At 43.8% G+C, this 19,554-nt stretch overlaps 1 protein-coding gene across 1 annotated transcript in view; it reads right to left on the reverse strand.

Annotated features, from left to right (window-relative positions):
- Positions 1–14,457, reverse strand: part of LOC143783318 (neural-cadherin-like) — a 99,547-nt gene extending 85,090 nt beyond the window's left edge. The window contains exon 1 of the mRNA XM_077271723.1: positions 13,569–14,457. Within this exon, the coding sequence (XP_077127838.1) occupies positions 13,569–14,457 (889 nt within the window). The remainder of the gene's footprint in view (positions 1–13,568) is intronic.
- Between the last annotated feature and the right edge of the window lie 5,097 nt (positions 14,458–19,554).

The following is a 19,554-nucleotide window of genomic DNA, read 5'->3' on the forward strand; positions in this document are numbered from 1 at the left end:
AAGTGACAAACAGCACAACACCACAGAGTTGTTGAAAGATCGAACAGACCAGAGAGATCTGTGACTCTCACTTCTGAACTTACAACCAGGCAGGATTGTGTGTGATAATGGCTGTAACTTGGTGGTGGCTCTAAATCTTGGCACCCTCGCACACATACCAGGCCTGGTCACATGATCAACTTAGTGGTTCAGCATTTTCTGAAAACCAACCCTATTTTCCTGAGCTACTTGTGAAGGTAGGCCGCATGTGAGCCCATTTCCATAAGTCAGCTACAGTTTGCCTGTTTGGCAGTGCTGCAAGAGCGCTTGCAACGGCCACCTCACTGACTGGTTTGCGACCTGCTCACATGCTAGAACTCTACATTGCATATGTAGGCAAGGCTTTATGAGCAGCAAAGGGCAGTAGTTGAATACCATCTCCAACATGCCCATTGTTATTCCAATCAGCCTCCGCACATAACAACTGACAAGTGGCCATGGATGTCTGACATCTGTGCGGTTCTCGAAAACTTTGAGGAAACAACCAAGCTATTAAATAAAAAACTTAAAGATAGAAATGGTGTGGGGTCCCCTTCAATTTTAATGACCATCTGAGGGAAAGCCGACAGCTGGGGGCTGATGTTCATATCCTTTGAAGGGGTAATACCAATGTAACTTCCCAGGCTATTAATATCAGCTGACAGCTATATACTTAGCCCTTACTGGTTATTAAAATGGAGGATCCCCCCAAAAAAATATGTGGGGCTCCCCTATAATTAATAACCAGCAAAATCTAGGCAGACAGCTGCAGGCTGATATTAATAGGCTAGGAAGGGGCCATGTATATTGGCCCCCTCCCAGACTAAAAACATCAGCTCTCAGCTGCCCCAGAAATGAAGCATCCATAAGCTCTTCTCACTTGCCCTGGAGAGGTGGCAAGTGGGGTAATAGTATGTCCGCTTTGTATTGGCAGCTGACATCAAGCCGAGGGGTTAGCAAAAGAAGATGTCACTATTCGTCTTCTCAGTATCTGGGACTCTGTGATGGACAGCTCTGTCATTCTATCCTGTGCTGGGTATGCTGAGCTGTTGGTGCTTTGATTGACAGCTCGGTTGACCTATCTGACTGGGAGGGGCAGAGATTTCCATAGGTCCTCCCTGTTCTTGGCATTTGCAGTGCTATTTAGGTGAGCTGTCCAGCCCAGATCACTACCAGTCAAAAGCTTGTTCTAAGCTTGTGATCTCTGGTGTGTTCGCCTGTACCCTGTGCTAAAATTTCTGATCTTCTGTTGCTGATCTTTGGACCGTGTTCTGACTAAACATTTATTATTGCCCCTTTGCATCTGATATTCTGCTGCTGACCTTTGGACCGTGCTCAGTCTACCTGATTGTCATTGCCCCTTTGCATCTGATATTCTGCTGCTGACCTTTGGACCGTGTCCTGATTACCCGTTTGTTATTGCCCCTTTGCTTATCCGCTATTTCTCTGGTATTCTGACCCTGGTATGTGACCTGACTTACGACTTCGTATTTTTCCCTTGGTTTACTACGTGCTCTTTAGGTATTGACCCCGAAACGTACCCCCAAAACATCCCCCTATTACTAACCCCATGGCAAAATTGTAAAAAAACACAGCCTAAATGCAATCCTTTGTTTGAAATAAACACTACCCCCTCTTTTACTCATTTATTTTAGAAAAACCCAAAAAAATCAATATTAGCTATAGGTCAAAGGGAGTCAAGAATATAGAGAAAACGACCTAAAATCCTTTTAGATGTAGTAGATAAAACATAACTTTAATCAATATCCTTAAAACCATGAAGAACAACCACAGACACACACGACAGACAACCGTGCTCCCTAGAGACAACCCTGTTGCAAACCCTGTTAGTATCTACCTGTCAGCGGAGGTTGGCACCCTAAGTTATGTCGAGATTGGCGCCCCCACTCCTCGTAGGCTGTCCCTAAATCTCCTGATACAGCCTAGGCTAATGTGCCACTAGTACTGTCAATCATTCAGCAGGAAAATGAATAGGGATAGAATAAGGCCAATTGTGGCTATGGTTTAATCAAAAACGGTAGTAACAGGGTGGGAGACACAGGTAGAAAAGTGCATAAAAGTGCAAAAAATAGTGCAAAGTGAACATAAATTCCTTACTAGACTGCTCCCTGCTTTCTGAATGCCTGCCTAGCTGTGGGGGTTGGCACCCTACTGTGCAGCGGATATGGCGCCCCCACTCCACGGCGGCTGTCCCTCAGGGACCCTAATGATAGCTAATGAGGCAGGATAGGTATAATATAGCATTGGAGACCATGTTAATAATAAGACAACAGATACATAATTTCAACAAAACTGGTCCACCAATTGCATACCCAGAATGATAAAATATAGCAGCTAGTAAGGGAATATACTTATCTTTTCATGATGTCTTAACGCCTCTACGCGTTTCACCTTTTCGGATCATCAGGAGGCTAATGATATATGGATTCTACCATATATGGAAGCATATATAATACGAAAAAAGGAGTCATAAAGTTGTCTTAAAGGTACAAACAATGATAACATATTTATTAAACATCCATAGATACATAAAATGCAATTAGCAAAATGATACAGTCATAGAAAAATAATACTGTGAATATGGAAACAGGTAAACATAATCCACAGGTCATACCACAAGTATGCGCCTAGAGAGTCCGGGTAAATACAATAAATAAGTGGCAATACCAGCTTACTAAACCCGCCCTTGATACATGTGACAAAAAGGGGTTAATAATTAGTAACAGACCGGACCTCACCCATGTCAGACGTTGTATGAGCCTGTGGACCGCCAGCCCCTACGCGCGTTTCGCGTAGGCTTCTTCGGGGGGCTGTGACTGTATCATTTTGCTAATTGCATTTTATGTATCTATGGATGTTTAATAAATATGTTATCATTGTTTGTACCTGCATCATACTTCAGCATGACCGGTTTGGCAGTGGGTCAGTAATGGTGTGGGGTGGCATTTCTTTGGAGGGCCGCACAGCCCTCATGTGCTTGCCAGAGGTAGCCTGACTGCCATTAGGTACCAAGATGAGATCCTCAGATCCCTTGTGAGAACATATGATGATGCGGTTGGCCCTGGGTTACTCCTAATACAGGACAATGCCAGACCTCATGTGGCTGGAGTGTGTCAGCAGTTCCTGCAAGGTACTGAAGCTGTGGACTGGCCCACCCATTCCCCAGACCTGAATCCTATTGAACACATCTAGGACATCATGTCTCGCACCATCCACCAAGGTCACATTGCACCACAGACTGTCCAGGAGTTGGCGGATGCTTTAGTCCAGGTCTGAGAGGAGATCCCTCAGGAGACCATCCGCCACCTCATCAGGAGCATGCCCAGACATTGTAGGTAGGTCATACAGGCACGTGGAGGCCACACACACTACTGAGCATCATTTACTTGTCTTGAGGCATTTCCATTGAAGTTGGATCAGCCTGTAACTTCATTTTCCACTTTGATTTTGAGCATCATTCCAACTCCAGACCTCCGTGGCATATTAGCTGTGATTTACAGTACAGACCAAAAGTTTGGACACACCTTCTCATTTAAAGATTTTTCTGTATTTTCATGACCATGAAAATTGTACATTCACACTGAATGCATCAAAACTATGAATTAACACATGTGGAAATATACACTCACTGGCCACTTTATTAGGTACACCTGTCCAACTTCTTGTTAACACTTAATTTCTAATCAGCCAATCACATGGTGGCAACTCAGTGCATTTAGGCATGTAGACATGGTCAAGACAATCTCCTGCAGTTCAAACCGAGCATCAGTATGGGGAAGAAAGGTGATTTGAGTGCCTTTGAACGTGGCATGGTTGTTGGTGCCAGAAGGGCTGGTCTGAGTATTTCAGAAACTGCTGATCTACTGGGATTTTCACGCACAACCATCTCTAGGGTTTACAGAGAATGGTCCGAAAAAGAAAAAAAATCCAGTGAGCGGCAGTTCTGTGGGCGGAAATGCCTTGTTGATGCCAGAGGTCAGAGGAGAATGGGCAGACTGGTTCGAGCTGATAGAAAGGCAACAGTGACTCAAATCGCCACCCGTTACAACCAAGGTAGGCCTAAGAGCATCTCTGAACGCACAGTGCGTCGAACTTTGAGGCAGATGGGCTACAGCAGCAGAAGACCACACCGGGTACCACTCCTTTCAGCTAAGAACAGGAAACTGAGGCTACAATTTGTACAAGCTCATCGAAATTGGACAGTAGAAGATTGGAAAAACGTTGCTTGGTCTGATGAGTCTCGATTTCTGCTGCGACATTCGGATGGTAGGGTCAGAATTTGGCGTAAACAACATGAAAGCATGGATCCATCCTGCCTTGTATGGAGCATCTTTGGGATGTGCAGCCGACAAATCTGCGGCAACTGTGTGATGCCATCATGTCAATATGGACCAAAATCTCTGAGGAATGCTTCCAGCACCTTGTTGAATCTATGCCACGAAGAATTGAGGCAGTTCTGAAGGCAAAAGGGGTCCAACCCGTTACTAGCATGGTGTACCTAATAAAGTGGCCGGTGAGTGTATACTTAACAAAAAAGTGTGAAACAACTGAAATTATGTCTTATATTCTAGGTTCTTCAAAGTAGCCACCTTTTGTGTTGATGACTGCTTTGCACAATCATGGCATTCTCTTGATGAGCTTCAAGAGGTAGTCACCGGGAATGGTTTTCACTTCACAGGTGTGCCCTGTCAGGTTTAATAAGTGGGATTTCTTGCCTTATAAATGGTGTTGGGACCATCAGTTGTGTTGTGCAGAAGTCTGGTGGATGCACAGCTGATAGTCCTACTGAATAGACTGTTAGAATTTGTATTATGGCAAGAAAAAAGCAGCTAAGTAAAGTAAAACGAGTGGCCATCATTACTTTAAGAAATGAAGGTCACTCAGTCTGAAAAATTGGGAAAACTTTGAAAGTGTCCCCAAGAAACTGGCATGAGGACCCCCCCTCCCTCCCAGGAAAGGAAAACCAAGAGACACCTCTGCTTCTGAGGATAAGTTTATCCGAGTCACCAGCCTCAGATATCGCAGGTTAACAGCAGCTCAGATTAGAGACCAGGTCAATGCCACCTAGAGTTCTAGCAGCAGACACATCTCTACAACAACTGTTAAGAGGAGGCTTTGTGCAGCAGACCTTCATGGTAAAATAGCTGCTAGGAAACCACTGCTAAGGACAGGCAACAAGCAGAAGAGACTTGCTTCGGCTAAAGAACACAAGGAATGGACATTAGACCAGTGGAAATCTGTGTTTTGGTCTGATGAGTCCAAATTTGAGATCTTTGATTCCAACCACCGTGTCTGATGGACTCTACATGCATGGTTCCCACCATGAAGCATGGAGGAGGAGGTGTTATGGTGTGGGGGTGCTTTGCTGGTGACACTGTTGGGGATTTATTCAAAATTGAAGGCATACTGAACCAGCATGGCTACCACAGCATCTTGCAGCGGCATGCTATTCCATCCGGTTTGCATTTAAATGGACCATCATTTATTTTTCAATAGGACAAGGACCCCAAACACACCTCGAGGCTGTGTAAGGGCTATTTGACCAAGAAGGAGAGTGATGGGGTGCTACGCCAGATGACCTGGCCTCCACAGTCACCAGACCTGAACCCAATCGAGATGGTTTGGGGTGAGCTGGACCACAGAGTGAAGGCAAAAGGGCCAACAAGTGCTAACCATCTCTGGGAACTCCTTTAAGATTGTTGGAAGACCATTCCTAGTGACTACCTCTTGAAGCTCATCAACAGAATGCCAAGAATGTATAAAGCAGTCATCAAAGCAAAAGGTGGCTACTTTGAAGAACCTAGAATATAAGACATAATTTCAGTTGTTTCACACTTTTTTGTTAAGTATATAATTCCACATGTGTTAATTAATAGTTTTGATGCCTTCAGTGTGAATGTGCAATTTTCATAGTCATGAAAATACAGAAAAATCCTTAAATGAGAAGGTGTGTCCAAACTTTTGGTCTGTACTGTACGTTGATAATTTTTAGGTTTTATTGTTCTTAACACATTCCACTATGTAATGAATAAAGATTTAGAACTGGAATATTTCATTCAGTGATATCTAGGATGTGGGATTTTAGTGTTCCCTTTATTTTTTTGTGCAGTGCATATTCCTGTAATTTACATAGTGGGGTTTGCTTCAAAATTTACTCTAAAATGAGAAGTCTTGTTTTGACCTCCAGAAAGCGTTTTCCTCCAGATAGCCCAGTATATCCATCTGTTCCATACACAATCCATTGATTTAAGTGGAAACTGTGTAAGGTTTTATTTTTCCTGAGAGACACTGCAGGAAAAATGAGCACTTGCTGGATAATAGCTGAGCCCTTTTGATCAGCTTATAGGGGTAGGCCAAGTGCAATGGGTATATACAGTATATCAGGGGCGGACATATCACTGGTGCAACCTGTGCGGTCGCACAGGGGCTTAAGGGGTAAGGGGGCCATTTCTACCTCCAAAGCAGGGACAATTTTGCATTTTTAGGAGTTCTTAGGCTGCAAAGGGCCCGTATATTTTCTGTCTGTGTCCTCCAGGTTGAAGGTCTCAATTGACCATGTTAGCTTCTCCCATGCCCCCTCTCAATCATACAGATGGTCATTGGCTAACTTCAAATTGGCCCTGGACATGTGCTGGCGTGACCTTGTGTGTTCTGAAGGATTTTAATCCATGATGGCGTAGTGTGTTACTAAAGATGTTTGAGACTGTGGTCCCAGCTCTCTTCAGGTCATTGACCAGGTCCTCCCATGTAGTTCTGGGTTGATTCTTGACCTTTCTCAGAATCATCCTTACCCCTTGAGGTTAGATCTTGCATGGAGCCCCAGACTGAGGAAGATTGACAGTCATCTTGCATTTCTTCCATTTTCTAATAATTATGCCAACAGTTGTTGCCTTCTCCCCAAGTTACTTGCCTATTGTCCTGTAGCCCATGACAGCTTTGTGCAGGTCTACAATTTTGTCCCTGGTGTCCTTAGTCAGCTCTTTGGTCTTGGCCATGGTGGATAGGTTGGAGTATGATTGAGTGCATGGACAGGTGTCTTTTATACAGGTAACAAGTTCAAACAGGTGCAATAATGCAGGTAATGAGTGCAGAGTAGGAGTCAGAGCCAGAATTCTTGCTGGTTGGTAGGTGATCAAATACTTATTTCATGCAACAAAATGCAATTTAATTATGTAAAAAAACATACAATGTGATTTTCTTTAGATTCTTTCTCTCACAGTTGAAGTGCACCTACAATAAAAATTACAGACCTCTCAATTCTTTGTAGGTGGGAAAACTTGCAAAATTGGCAGTGTATCTATCAATCTATCTATATTCTGTATATAGAATATATATATTATTTTGCTGTAACAGTCAGTGGTATGGGAGCTCCAAAAAATTACATTCTTTCACATTACAATAACTCTTAATAAAGACCTGCCACTTGCCATAAATATATGGTTTTCTTTACCTGATGTAATAGTCCCTGTTGAGACCTCATTCATGTGGCTAAAAAGACTAGATTCCTATACAGGGAAGAAGGGGCCATGTCTCAGAAATGGAGAGAAGCCGAAAGAAAAGAAAAACAACGCCAAATTCCGGAGAGAGCAGCATTTACACTGTGCAAAAGTTTTAGGCAAGTGTGGAAGAAGTGGAGCACAGTAAGAATGCTTTCAAAAATAGAAGTGTTAATTGTTTAACAAAATGCAAAGTTAATGAACAAAAGCGAAATCTAAATCAAATCCATATTTGGTGCAACCAACCTTTGCCTTCAAAACAGCTGAAACAGAAATGGCTGTACAGGAGGCTTAAAGGGAAGGTGCCACCAGTTTTCTTGTAGTTTTTTTTTTTTTGTGAAATTAAGCTTAAAATACTAAATAAAATGTATTAATGCAATGTTTGCACTGTTTGCAAACATTTCTATATGAAAAATATTATATATTTTCTTACAAATATATATATTGACCACTAGGGGGAGCATTAAGTGGAGCTGGGCAGAGAGCACTGGGCTATATTAAAATGGCAGCTAGTCACACCTACAGCAGTGAGTTGTGCAGCCCACAGAGGCGTGCCCAGCTCACTGCTAATGCAGCTACAATGTTATAGATAGGGTCCGCGCCGGTCTATTATCTCCTATGTCCATGGGGTGCTGTAAAATGACACTGTTAGTGTCGTGAACTGCTGTGAAACCAAGATGTCAGCCCCCAGTTCCTTCTTTAAACACATATAACACACGAAATCTGTTTCACGTGCATTTAAAACTTGGTTATAGCAGCATGTTATGCTACATTACAGTGATTTATTAATGATCTACAAACGTGGTACCTTACCTTTAAAATGAGGTGAAGTCAAATTCTTCTGTAAAAGTGAGGTTGTGGAAGACAGTTTCATGTCACAGGTCACACACCATGGCAAGATTAAGAAGAGCAACAATATACAAGGTAGTTATATTGCATCAGCAAGGTCTCACCCAGGCAAACGTTCTGGACTGATGAATCAAAATGTGCAATATTTGGCTCGAACATAAGGCAGTTAATTCATCAAAGGGATGGAGAGGCGTACAATAATGAGTGTCTGCAGGCAACAGTGAAGCATGGTGGAGGTTTCTACAAGTTTAGGGCTGCATTTCAGCTAATGGAGCTGGGGTTATGGTCAGGATTAATGGTGTCCTCAATGATGAGAAATACAGATATTTATCCATCATACAATACCATCAGGGAGGCATCTGATTGGCTCAAAACTTAGGCCGGCCTCACACTAGCGAGTTTTACGGACGTATGAGCGCATAAACTGCATCCGTAAAATACGCATAACACACGGCCCAATGATTCCCTATGTCCCAGCTCCTATCAGCCGTATTTTACTGATCCGTATTATACGGTCTTGTACGGCCGTACAAAATCGCAGCATGCTGCGTTTGTCACCGTATTGCGCAAAAAAAAAATCGCCAATGAAAGTCTATGGGGGCGAGAAAAATACGGATTACACACGGACCAGCAGTGTGACCTGCGAGAAATACGCAGCGGTGTTAGAGAGAAAAGCCGGTAATTCAATTGCCGGCTTTTCATTTCTCCTTCCCAAACCCGACAGGATATGAGACATAGTTTACATACAGTAAACCATCTCATATCCCTTTTTTTTTGCATATTCCACACTACTAATGTTAGTAGTGTGTATGTGCAAAATTTGGCCGCTGTAGCTTGTAAAATAAAGGGTTAAATCGCGGAAAAAATTGGCGTGGGCTCCCGCGCAATTTTCTCCGCCAGAGTGGTAAAGCCATTGACTGAGGGCAGATATTAATAGCCTAGAGAGGGTCCATGGTTATTGGCCCCCCCGTGGCTAAAAACATCTGCCCCCAGCCACCCCAGAAAAGGCACATCTGGAAGATGCACCTATTCTGGCACTTGGCCACTCTCTTCCCACTCCCGTGTAGCGGTGGGATATGGGGTAATGAAGGGTTAATGTCACCTTGCTATTGTAAGGTGACATTAAGCCAGATTAATAATGGAGAGGCGTCAATTATGTCACCTGTCCATTATTAATCCAATAGTACTAAATGGTTAATAAAACACACACACACACACACACACATTATTACAAAGTATTTTAATGAAATAAAGACACAGGGTGTTGTAATATTTTATTATTCTCTTAATCCACCTGAAGACCATCGTCCTGAAACAAAGTAAAAAAAACAAACAACAATATTCCATACCTTCTGTCGTTATGTCCCACGATGTAAATCCATCTGAAGGGGTTAAATCATTTTACAGCCAGGAGCTGTGCTAATGCACTCGCTCGTGCCTGTAAACCCCGGGTACTGAAAGGAAAGCAGGGTGATCTGTAGTTACCTTGAGATGCGGTGATGCGCCCTCTGCTGGATGTCCTCATGAACTGGAGCCTTGGAAAAGTTCCCACGCTCGAGTTCATATGAGGACATCCAGCAGAGGGCGCATCACCGCAACTCAAGGTAACTACAGGTCAACCAGCTTTCCTTTCAGTACCCGGGGTTTACAGGCACGAGCGAGTGCATTAGCACAGCTCCTGCCTGTAAAATGATTTAACCCCTTCAGATGGATTTACATTGTGGGACATAACAACGGAAGGTATGGAATATTGTTGTTTGTTTTTTTTACTTTGTTTCAGGACGGTGGTCTTCAGGTGGATTAAGAGAATAATAAAATATTACAACACCCTGTGTCTTTATTTCATTAAAATACTGTGTAATAATGTGTGTGTGTGTGTGTGTGTGTGTGTGTGTGTGTGTGTGTGTGTGTTTTATTAACCATTTAGTACTATTGGATTAATAATGGATAGGTGTCATAATTGACGCCTTTCCATTATTAATCTGGCTTAATGTCACCTTACAATAGCAAGGTGACATTAACCCTTCATTACCCCATATCCCACTGCTACACGGGAGTGGGAAGAGAGTGGCCAAGTGCCAGAATAGGCGCATCTTCCAGATGTGCCTTTTCTGGGGTGGCTGGGGGCAGATGTTTGTAGCCAGGGGGGGCCAATAACCATGGACCCTCTCTAGGCTATTAATATCTGCCCTCAGTCACTGGCTTTACCACTCTGGCGGAGAAAATTGCGCGGGAGCCCACGCCAATTTTTTCCGCGATTTAACCCTTTATTTTACAAGCTACAGCGGCCAAATTTTGCACATACACACTACTAACATTAGTAGTGTGGAATATGCAAAAAAAAAGGGATATGAGATGGTTTACTGTATGTAAACCATGTCTCATATCCTGTCGGGTTTGTGAAGGAGAAATGAAAAGCCGGCAATTGAATTACCGGCTTTTCACATATATCGCGCTGAATTAAATATAAATACAGAATATATATATGTGTGTCTCAATGACATATATATATATATATATATATATATATATATATATATATATATATATATATATATGTATATATATATACTGTATATATCTTTTAACGAACATTTGAGCACATAAATCCATTAGATGTCGGTTTTGCAAGCCTGCAAAAAAATATCGCAGTACGGATGCCATACGGATTACATACGGAGGATGCCATGCGCAAAATACGCTGACACACCCTGCCTACGGATGACATACGGATCACTATTTTGGGGACTTTTCTGTGTATTACGGCCGTAAAAAACGGACCGTATTTACATACGCTGAGTGTGACGCCGGCCTTATTCTGTAGCATGAAAACGACCCCAAACATACAGCCAATATCATTAAGACATATCTTCAACATAACTATTACTTAGCTCAGTAGTTCAACGTCTTGTTACCTCTGATTGAATGTAGTGTTGGTCACGTCACATCAAACATCTAAGAATCCATTTTAATGCATTTGTCTTATGAAATAAACCCATAGCAGCGCCCTGCGGTGTTTACTTCTTGTAAAGTGCATTATAAATTGCTACAGCACCAAATAACCTTGAACTACATCGTTCATTGCCAGTGCTTCCCTGGAGGCAGATACACTATCGATACATGGCCATCAGAGCGCCGGATACACTTAGGAGACCTGTTATAACATCGAACCAGAGTAAAAAAAAAAATCATATGACCTGTAACTCAAGAGAAATATATGCAAAATATTATGGAAAAAGGATTTTTTTTTTTAAGTGTTCTTTATAGAACATTCATTGCTAGAATACGATACTGTTATCCATAGAATAGCATTATGCAATCAACTAAGGGCAAAGCTAACTAAATTGGTTTAGGGATTATATACTTTAGAAATAACCCTTTAAATACATTTTCATCTGAACCCAGTCTAAGGTTTAGGATGTTGCTCATAGTGTAACTCCCGGCATATGGAAGTCAAGTGATACTTTTAGTACAATTCTAAATAAGTCAAAATTCCATTTATCATGTGGAATATACGAAAGAAGGACCCCCAGGAGGCATTCCATGCTTTGCATAGTACTTCTTACTTTTATCCCCACTTTATATTATCATAATATCCCATTGAAATGAATAGGGGCTATGCAATGCCTAATTGTCCCTGTGGTGGCGCTATAGGCATAGTGAATACTTGCTGCAGAGTTTTCCTACAGATTACAGCCGGAACTCTTTTCACCATGATTAGTTTATGGCCAGAAACCCCCTCTTACAAAAGTGATTAATTTTTTTTAACCCTTTACACTGTACCTTTATAGTGCTGCAGCTATACACGTAGTCCTCATTGCTGTAAGTGTAGTTTCACACGACTGTGTGTAAAAATCTCATCTAGTAAAGTGGGACAATTTATTTCTCACTTGTCATCCGTATGCAATCCATTTTTTTTTTACAGCAGCGACTATTAACCATTTACAGTTTCCTATGTTACAGAATTGCAATGCATCCATAAAAATTGGGCGCCGTACTGTTGCTCCATATGGCATCCAATTTTTCTTTGGGCGCACCCATAAATTCGAGTGACCGAGTCTCATTTGATTTATGGAAGAAGCTACTGCACTTTTTTTTTTTTTTCTATTGCGGTCACTAAAAATAATCGCTCCTTTGCACTGCTTCATTGAATAATAATGGTCCGACTGCTGTCCGCTTTTTTTAACGGATAGATACTCGGATTGAGCCCTAAATGTGTTCAGCACTTTTCCTCAGACCAAGTGGATGAAAATTGAGTAGACATGTCTGGTATTGATCCAAGTGTCGGATCACAATCGGCAATGCAAGTCTATGAGCCTCTGAATAAAATCGGACAGTGCTTAAAAGCCATCCATGCTCCGTCCATTTTTCACCGATTGATAAGAGAAGGTGGAGAAACTTTTTTTTTTCTCATTAGTGAAAAAAAAGTGAAATTCTGACCAAACTCTGATGACACTCTGCTAAAAAAAATTTTAAAAAACGTGAAGTCTGAAGGAGACCTCAATATGCTCTTTTGATCACCCCATTGGAACCCTGCACTCTGATTGCATTTTACTTGCACTGATACATAGTAGTGAGCTATAAGGACCAGAGAAGAATTCGTGTGAGTTTAGCTCAACCATGATTGCAGAAACTGACAAACTTATCAAGCATAGATCTTGATAAAAAAAAAATTGGAGAAGTAAATGTTTGTTCTTTAGGCATTTTCATTTTTGCACAAAATTTTTCTATGGCTTTTGTGTCATTTTCCACATGTTTTTCCATCCTTACTTTTTTGGGGGGGTTGGTCACAAATATTTGCATGAGTTTCATTATCCGGATGTTTTCAGCTTTTTTTTTTTATCATTTGTGGAATTTCCAAATTTTTGCACAATTGCACTTCAGTACTCTAGTAGAGAACAAGATCAGTATTTATAAGCCAAAACCAGGAGTGGGTGATAAATACAGAAGTGGTGCATATGTTTCTATTATACTTTTCCTCTATTTGTTCCTCTCCTGGTTTTGGGTTACAAATACTGATGTAAAATTCTGACCAAATACTGACAGTGTGAACCTCAGACCGCATTACATACACATATAAACATGTCTTGGGAATAATAAAATATCACATGAGTACTTTTTTATGCTCTACATAAATTCAGGATTCCCTTTTATTGCAATAACGGCACAACGTCCATTTCTTACCTTGCTCCAGATTATGCACTTTCACTTGTATTTCTGTCTGCCCACCCTGCAATTTATGGGTTAGATACAGCCGTCCAGATCCACTTTCTATCCTTAGCGGAGGGTTGGGCGGCCAGCTGATTTCAAACCATTTACCCCGGTATCTCCTGTCTGGGACGGTAAAGACGGTCTCCCCAAGGGCCCCTCCTGCGGGAACCCTCACGGTGTAGGATGAAGTTATGGCTTGGGGGTAAAGGGAGCGAACCGTTCTGTATTTGGAGGCGAAAGGAGGAAGCATAGGAGTAACTGGGATTGGTAGAAGAGATGTGGGGTAAGTAGTAGAAATAGTTGGCATTTTTAGTGGCATCTCTGGAATTGAAAGGAGTCTAGCAGTCACTGGTCTGTAAGATGCATGGGAGTTAGAAGCAATGACAGGCGGCTTAAAAGCAGACTTTGCCGCATTGGTGGAGATACTTTGCATAACTAAATTTCTCTTCTTGCAGCCACTTCTTGTTTTAAGGGGTGCTCCTCTTGTGCCATCAATATGAGTTCCAATTTTTGTAAAGTTACCATGTGTCTTCAAATCCTGCCCTTGATACCCCATGTCTTGAACTTCTTTGAAAGGGCAGATCAGGACTCCTTGATCAAATCCACTGGTGGGATTTTGCTGCACAAATCTTGAAATGTGCTGATTTCTAGCCTGGCATTCAATGACAAGAAGCATTGTAAGGATATGAAAGCTTATAGTGTAGTCATCTGGGGGTCTTCTGCACAGAAACATCATTAGATCACACAGCACTGTGCATGGAGCCAGCAGGAAAAATATGGGAAGTTTGAGGAGTTCAATGGTGAGATCCAGCCTCTGCCAGATGCAATGTGAAAGCTCTAAGCTCCAGTCATCCTGCTCCATAGACTCATGACACTCCCCACCCCCAGTGACAATGTATAATGCGGCCAGGCAGCGTTACCCTTATTACATGGCATCACACAACACCGATGGCCATAATTGTGCTTCATCAAGGATTATCCAAAAGTATCGGAAAGTGCCCGTCACACACAGCACTGGGTCTCATTTGCTGAAATATTTTTTTTTCCAATGAGATTTAAATGGGGCACAAATTAGATAATGCAATGTACATCATAAAAATAGTATGGCTGATCTCGCCACACTCCAGATCAGATGAATTCTCTTGTATTGTTCTGGTGACCACCAGGCAAGCCCAACAAGTAGATTTGACACATATGCACAAAGCTAAAAAATTATTCCTTTATGTTCCTTTTAAATAATGTCTCCAAATGTCATGCTAAGTGACGCATTTCCACCCATGTGTCAGGCTAACTGACACATTTCCACCCGTATGTCAGGCTAACTGACGCATTTCCACCCATATGTCAGGCTAAATGACGCATTTCCACCCATATGTCAGGCTAACTGACGCATTTCCACCCATATGTCATGCTAACTGACGCATTTCCACCCATATGTCAGGCTAAATTACGCATTTCCACCCATATGTCATGCTAACTGACGCATTTCCACCCGTATGTCAGGCTAACTGACGCATTTCCACCCATATGTCAGGCTAACTGACGCATTTCCACCCATATGTCATGCTGACGCATTTCCACCCATATGTCATGCTAACTGACGCATTTCCACCTGTATGTCAGGCTAACTGACGCATTTCCACCTGTATGTCAGGCTAACTGACGCATTTCCACCCATATGTCAGGCTAACTGACGCATTTCCACCCATATGTCAGGCTAACTGACGCATTTCCACCCGTATGTCAGGCTAACTGACACATTTCCACCCATATGTCAGGCTAACTGATGCATTTCCACCCGTATGTCATGCTAACTGACGCATTTCCACCCGTATGTCAGGCTGACGCATTTCCACCCGTATGTCAGGCTAACTGACGCATTTCCACCCATATGTCAGGCTGACGCATTTCCACCCATATGTCAGGCTAACTGACGCATTTCCACCCGTATGTCAGGCTGACACATTTCCACCCATATGTCAGGCTAACTGACGCATTTCCACCCCTATATCAGGCTAACTGAAGCATTTCCACCCATATGTCAGGCTAACTGACGCATTTCCACCCATATGTCAGGCTAACTGACGCATTTCCACCCATATGTCAGGCTAACTGACGCATTTCCACCCATATGTCAGGCTAAATTATGTTTTTCCACCTATATGTCAGGCTAACTGACGCATTTCCACCCATATGTCAGGCGAACTCATTTCCATCCGGGTTTTAATCTGTCACCATTGTGTATTGCACTTTAATAAATGAAGATTGTCTTTTCTGTGAAGCTGGATTACCTTCCTTTCTCCTGCCTCTGGTGTACAGGTAGACACACCGCCCTTGCTTAGGATTGCATCGCACATGTGCTGGAACATTTCTTTCATAGAAAAACATAGCGCACAACTTAAAAAAAAAAGAGTTCAAGTGCACCAAGATACAAATTCATAAATCTTTCATTAAAAAAACATGTCACAAACACCACTTGCTCAGGACACCCGTGGATATAAAGGGAGGCTACGCTTACCACTCATTCGTCCACTCACATGTCGCTAACCCCACAGGCAATCCACCCATCCATACCACACTTTACACTGCCACCACTCGCCATTTTACCAGGCCAGTGAGATGCCTGCACTGAGCAACACACTTTTACACATGCACACCCAGCTTTCCCAAGCTCCTGAACGGTTCACTACTTGCACTCTGGTCACAAGGTAACACAACCGAGCAATTGTTTTTCTCCTCAAGATCGTGGGTACATTAGAGCAATGAGGGACAAGCTTATGGAATTTTTTATTTAATAATTAATTTACAAAAAGAATGCAGTGCATTAAAAAGGTTACAAAAGGTGACAGGACAAAAAGACATACGTAAAGGCAAAACAGTATAAAACAAAAGGGATCAAATACAGATGTGTGAGAGCTTCTGGCAGAGGAGGCCACAGGAAATATGGTCAGATCTGCAATACTCTTGTCCTGGTGTGACTTGACCCAACGGATGGTCGGTCAGCTAATGGCACAATACACATACAATGGTGATGGTATATGCGAGATGAAGGCCCTACCCCCAGTGAATGGGGAATGGTCACTGCCTGAGCCTGTCCCTGCACTCCCCTAACGCCCTATGCGGGTCCTTCTCCCTGCTGCCGTCAAGATACCTTGTCCCTAGTAGTCACCTATTACTGCCCTTGGCTAGTGCACTGGCCGGCAAGAAGCACTAGACTCACCTCTGCAGATAATACACACAGGGGAAAGTGACAAACACCAAAGGGACAAGGTAACAAAAACACCACACTTAGCTTAAAGAACACCGCTGCTAAGCTCCACACCGCAGATAACAGCAACTAGACTCCAATAACCAGACGTGGCTGACACCAGAGAGCTGCTCCTGCTAGGTTGGTCTTCAGAAAGGAACTGTATCACCAACAGTCAGCTGATGCATAAGGTGACCTTTTAAAGAATGGTGGGAGTGTTCACCACGTACATCAGCTGACCCAGCAGCACTGCAGTAACACCAGATTGCCAGCGGGGGAAAAACTGACATTAATGCCCGATGGTCCAAAAGGAAAAAAGTTTTAAGTTGAGTGGAACCAGAGCTGCCACAAATCCAAAAATGTATCGTGACAGTACCACCCTTTCAATGAGGGGCCTCTGGACCCCTCAACACCAGACCTCACCAGAAAACGACACATGGTGAGGACGCCTTGATCCACCAGAGTTCACCTCTGCAGACACCTGACCCTCAGGTTTACGGCGAACGCAGCCCAATTGAGGTGACAACAACATAGGCTCCAGAGGTGCCACAAATCTCCAGAGCGTCGACCTGTGGAATGAGTTGTGTATGTGAATTACTGGGGGTAACTCCAGCTGGAAAGTCCCCAGGCTGAGAATGTCCGACACCCGATACTGCCTGATTACCCTAGAACTCCAGGTCCCAGTAGCACACTTCCACCTGATGTTTTTGGTGGCCACCCACACGTACTCGTTCACACACAGGTCCGGACCTGAACGTTTATTTCCATGCATACGTTTGCCACAAGATGGTGAACTCTTTACAGAACCGACAACTGAGGTGTTCCCCTGTGTCACCAAACTAACACCCCCACTACGCACAGAGGGAACCACCACCCTCCCCTGACCCCTCCTCCTAAGAGGACTCTGGCACTCAGGGTTAACTAGTAGTGAGGGTTGAGTTTTGCCCCTACTGCCTGGCAGCACCTCTGCTGCCCCCACCGGAGAAGAAGGGGTAGGTTGCAGAAAGACAGCAGAGATCATAGCTCCAGGGCTGCAGTCCTTACATGTCTGGTCCCAGCTGACTACTTCCCTGGACTGCCAATCTATGACCGGGTTGTATTTCTTCAACCAAGAGAGGCCTAAGACGATAGGAGTTGGCATACCCTCCAAGACGTAGCACGACAGGGACTCTTCATGAGTCCCTATCCAAAGGTGTATATTGTCTTCGAATTGGGTCACCCTCCCCTGGCTGAGTGCGACAGAGTCAATGGCCTGTACACTTAGAGGTCTCACTAGCGTCAAACCCACCAGGCCATGGATTTGAACAAAGCGAGCATCCACCAAATTGACTCCCGCTCCACTGTCCAGCAGCACCGGAGCAGTCTCAGTTACCCCGCCAACCACCACCTCAGCAGGTAAGGTACAATGAGAAGAGAAAATGGAGGAAATATACACATCCTGGTCACCTCCCTCCACACGACGAGGGGGACACGGCTTATGTGATTGTAATAACGTGCAGGTACTGAGTATGTCACCACGGAACAGGCAGACCAACAGTTGAGGGGTTTAATAACAGGAATTAGGTTCTCCTCGCAGGGAGGAAGCAATGGAAAATAACTAGCAATAAAACAATGCAAGAATACGGGAGTTAAACAATAAAACAGAATTAAGCAGGATTTCTTGAGAAAAGAACACTTATCAGTCTCATGAGGACTTGCTTGGAGGGTCGTCTTCTCCAACGTAGGCGCCGGGAATCAGTGGCACTTGTCGTCCCTCTGTGGTCCGTGAGCAGAGTAGTCTCTGAGAGCCTGCTGCCTGGGGTTTCGGGAGTTAATGTGGTATGCACAGGCTCTGAGTCTTTAACTTTTATAGCACAGCCAGAAAATCAGGGCTCCGCACGGTAGTCTCTGTACCAGGAAAACAGGGGCTCTGCACTGTTAAGTCTCTGTACCAGGAGTCAGGGGCCAGGGTGTAGTAGTCTCTCAACGGGTCTCAAAGCGCCCCCCTAAAGTCACAGCAGAGTCCGCTTTAAGTACTCACTGGAAGCAGTCTTTCTGGGCAGTCTCTACAAGATGCAGTCTTTCTGGGCAGTCTCTACAAGATGCAGTCTTTCTGGGCAGTCTCTTTCTCTCTCTCTTCTGGAGCGCAGCTGCACCCGGCTCTGCAAGCTGCTCTCTCTCCTGCAAGTGTCCCTTTCCCGCTCTCTGGCTGCTTCCCTCCTGTCCCAGTCTACAAGTCTCTCCCCTAGGGAACCTGCGGCACAGCTCAAAGGTTCCGGGCACAGAGCCAAGAAGGTAACCGCCCCCAGACTCTTCTGGTGCTTTTAACTCCTTACATTCCCCCCCTCTTTCTGCTCGCCATTCCACGGGCGAGATCTTCAGGAGCTCCTGTTGGCAATCTTCTAGTCCTTGCACAATCTGCTGCCAGATGAACTCATCCTGATTGTAGCGAACAGGGGGTACACCAGCCGTTGAATGTTCAGAGCGTCTAAAACCAGCAGGGGCGGTGGTGTCAGCTGCTGTGGGAGGAGTCGAGGCTTCCTCCGATACGTTGGTAGAATCTGGCACCAGCCCTGTTCCTGGGTTCACTGGAGGAGATTCGAAGTCTTCCTCATCTTCCACATCTACATTGATCACTGGCGCAGTCGGTGGGGGTGCTGGAGCCAATTGGACTGATTCAGGATCTCGAGACAAACATGGACGCAACATATTCCTGTGCAGCGTGCGGGTGGG

The sequence above is a fragment of the Ranitomeya variabilis genome, chromosome 6 (assembly GCF_051348905.1).
Source record: "Ranitomeya variabilis isolate aRanVar5 chromosome 6, aRanVar5.hap1, whole genome shotgun sequence".
In the NCBI taxonomy this organism is placed as follows: Eukaryota; Metazoa; Chordata; class Amphibia; order Anura; family Dendrobatidae; genus Ranitomeya; species Ranitomeya variabilis.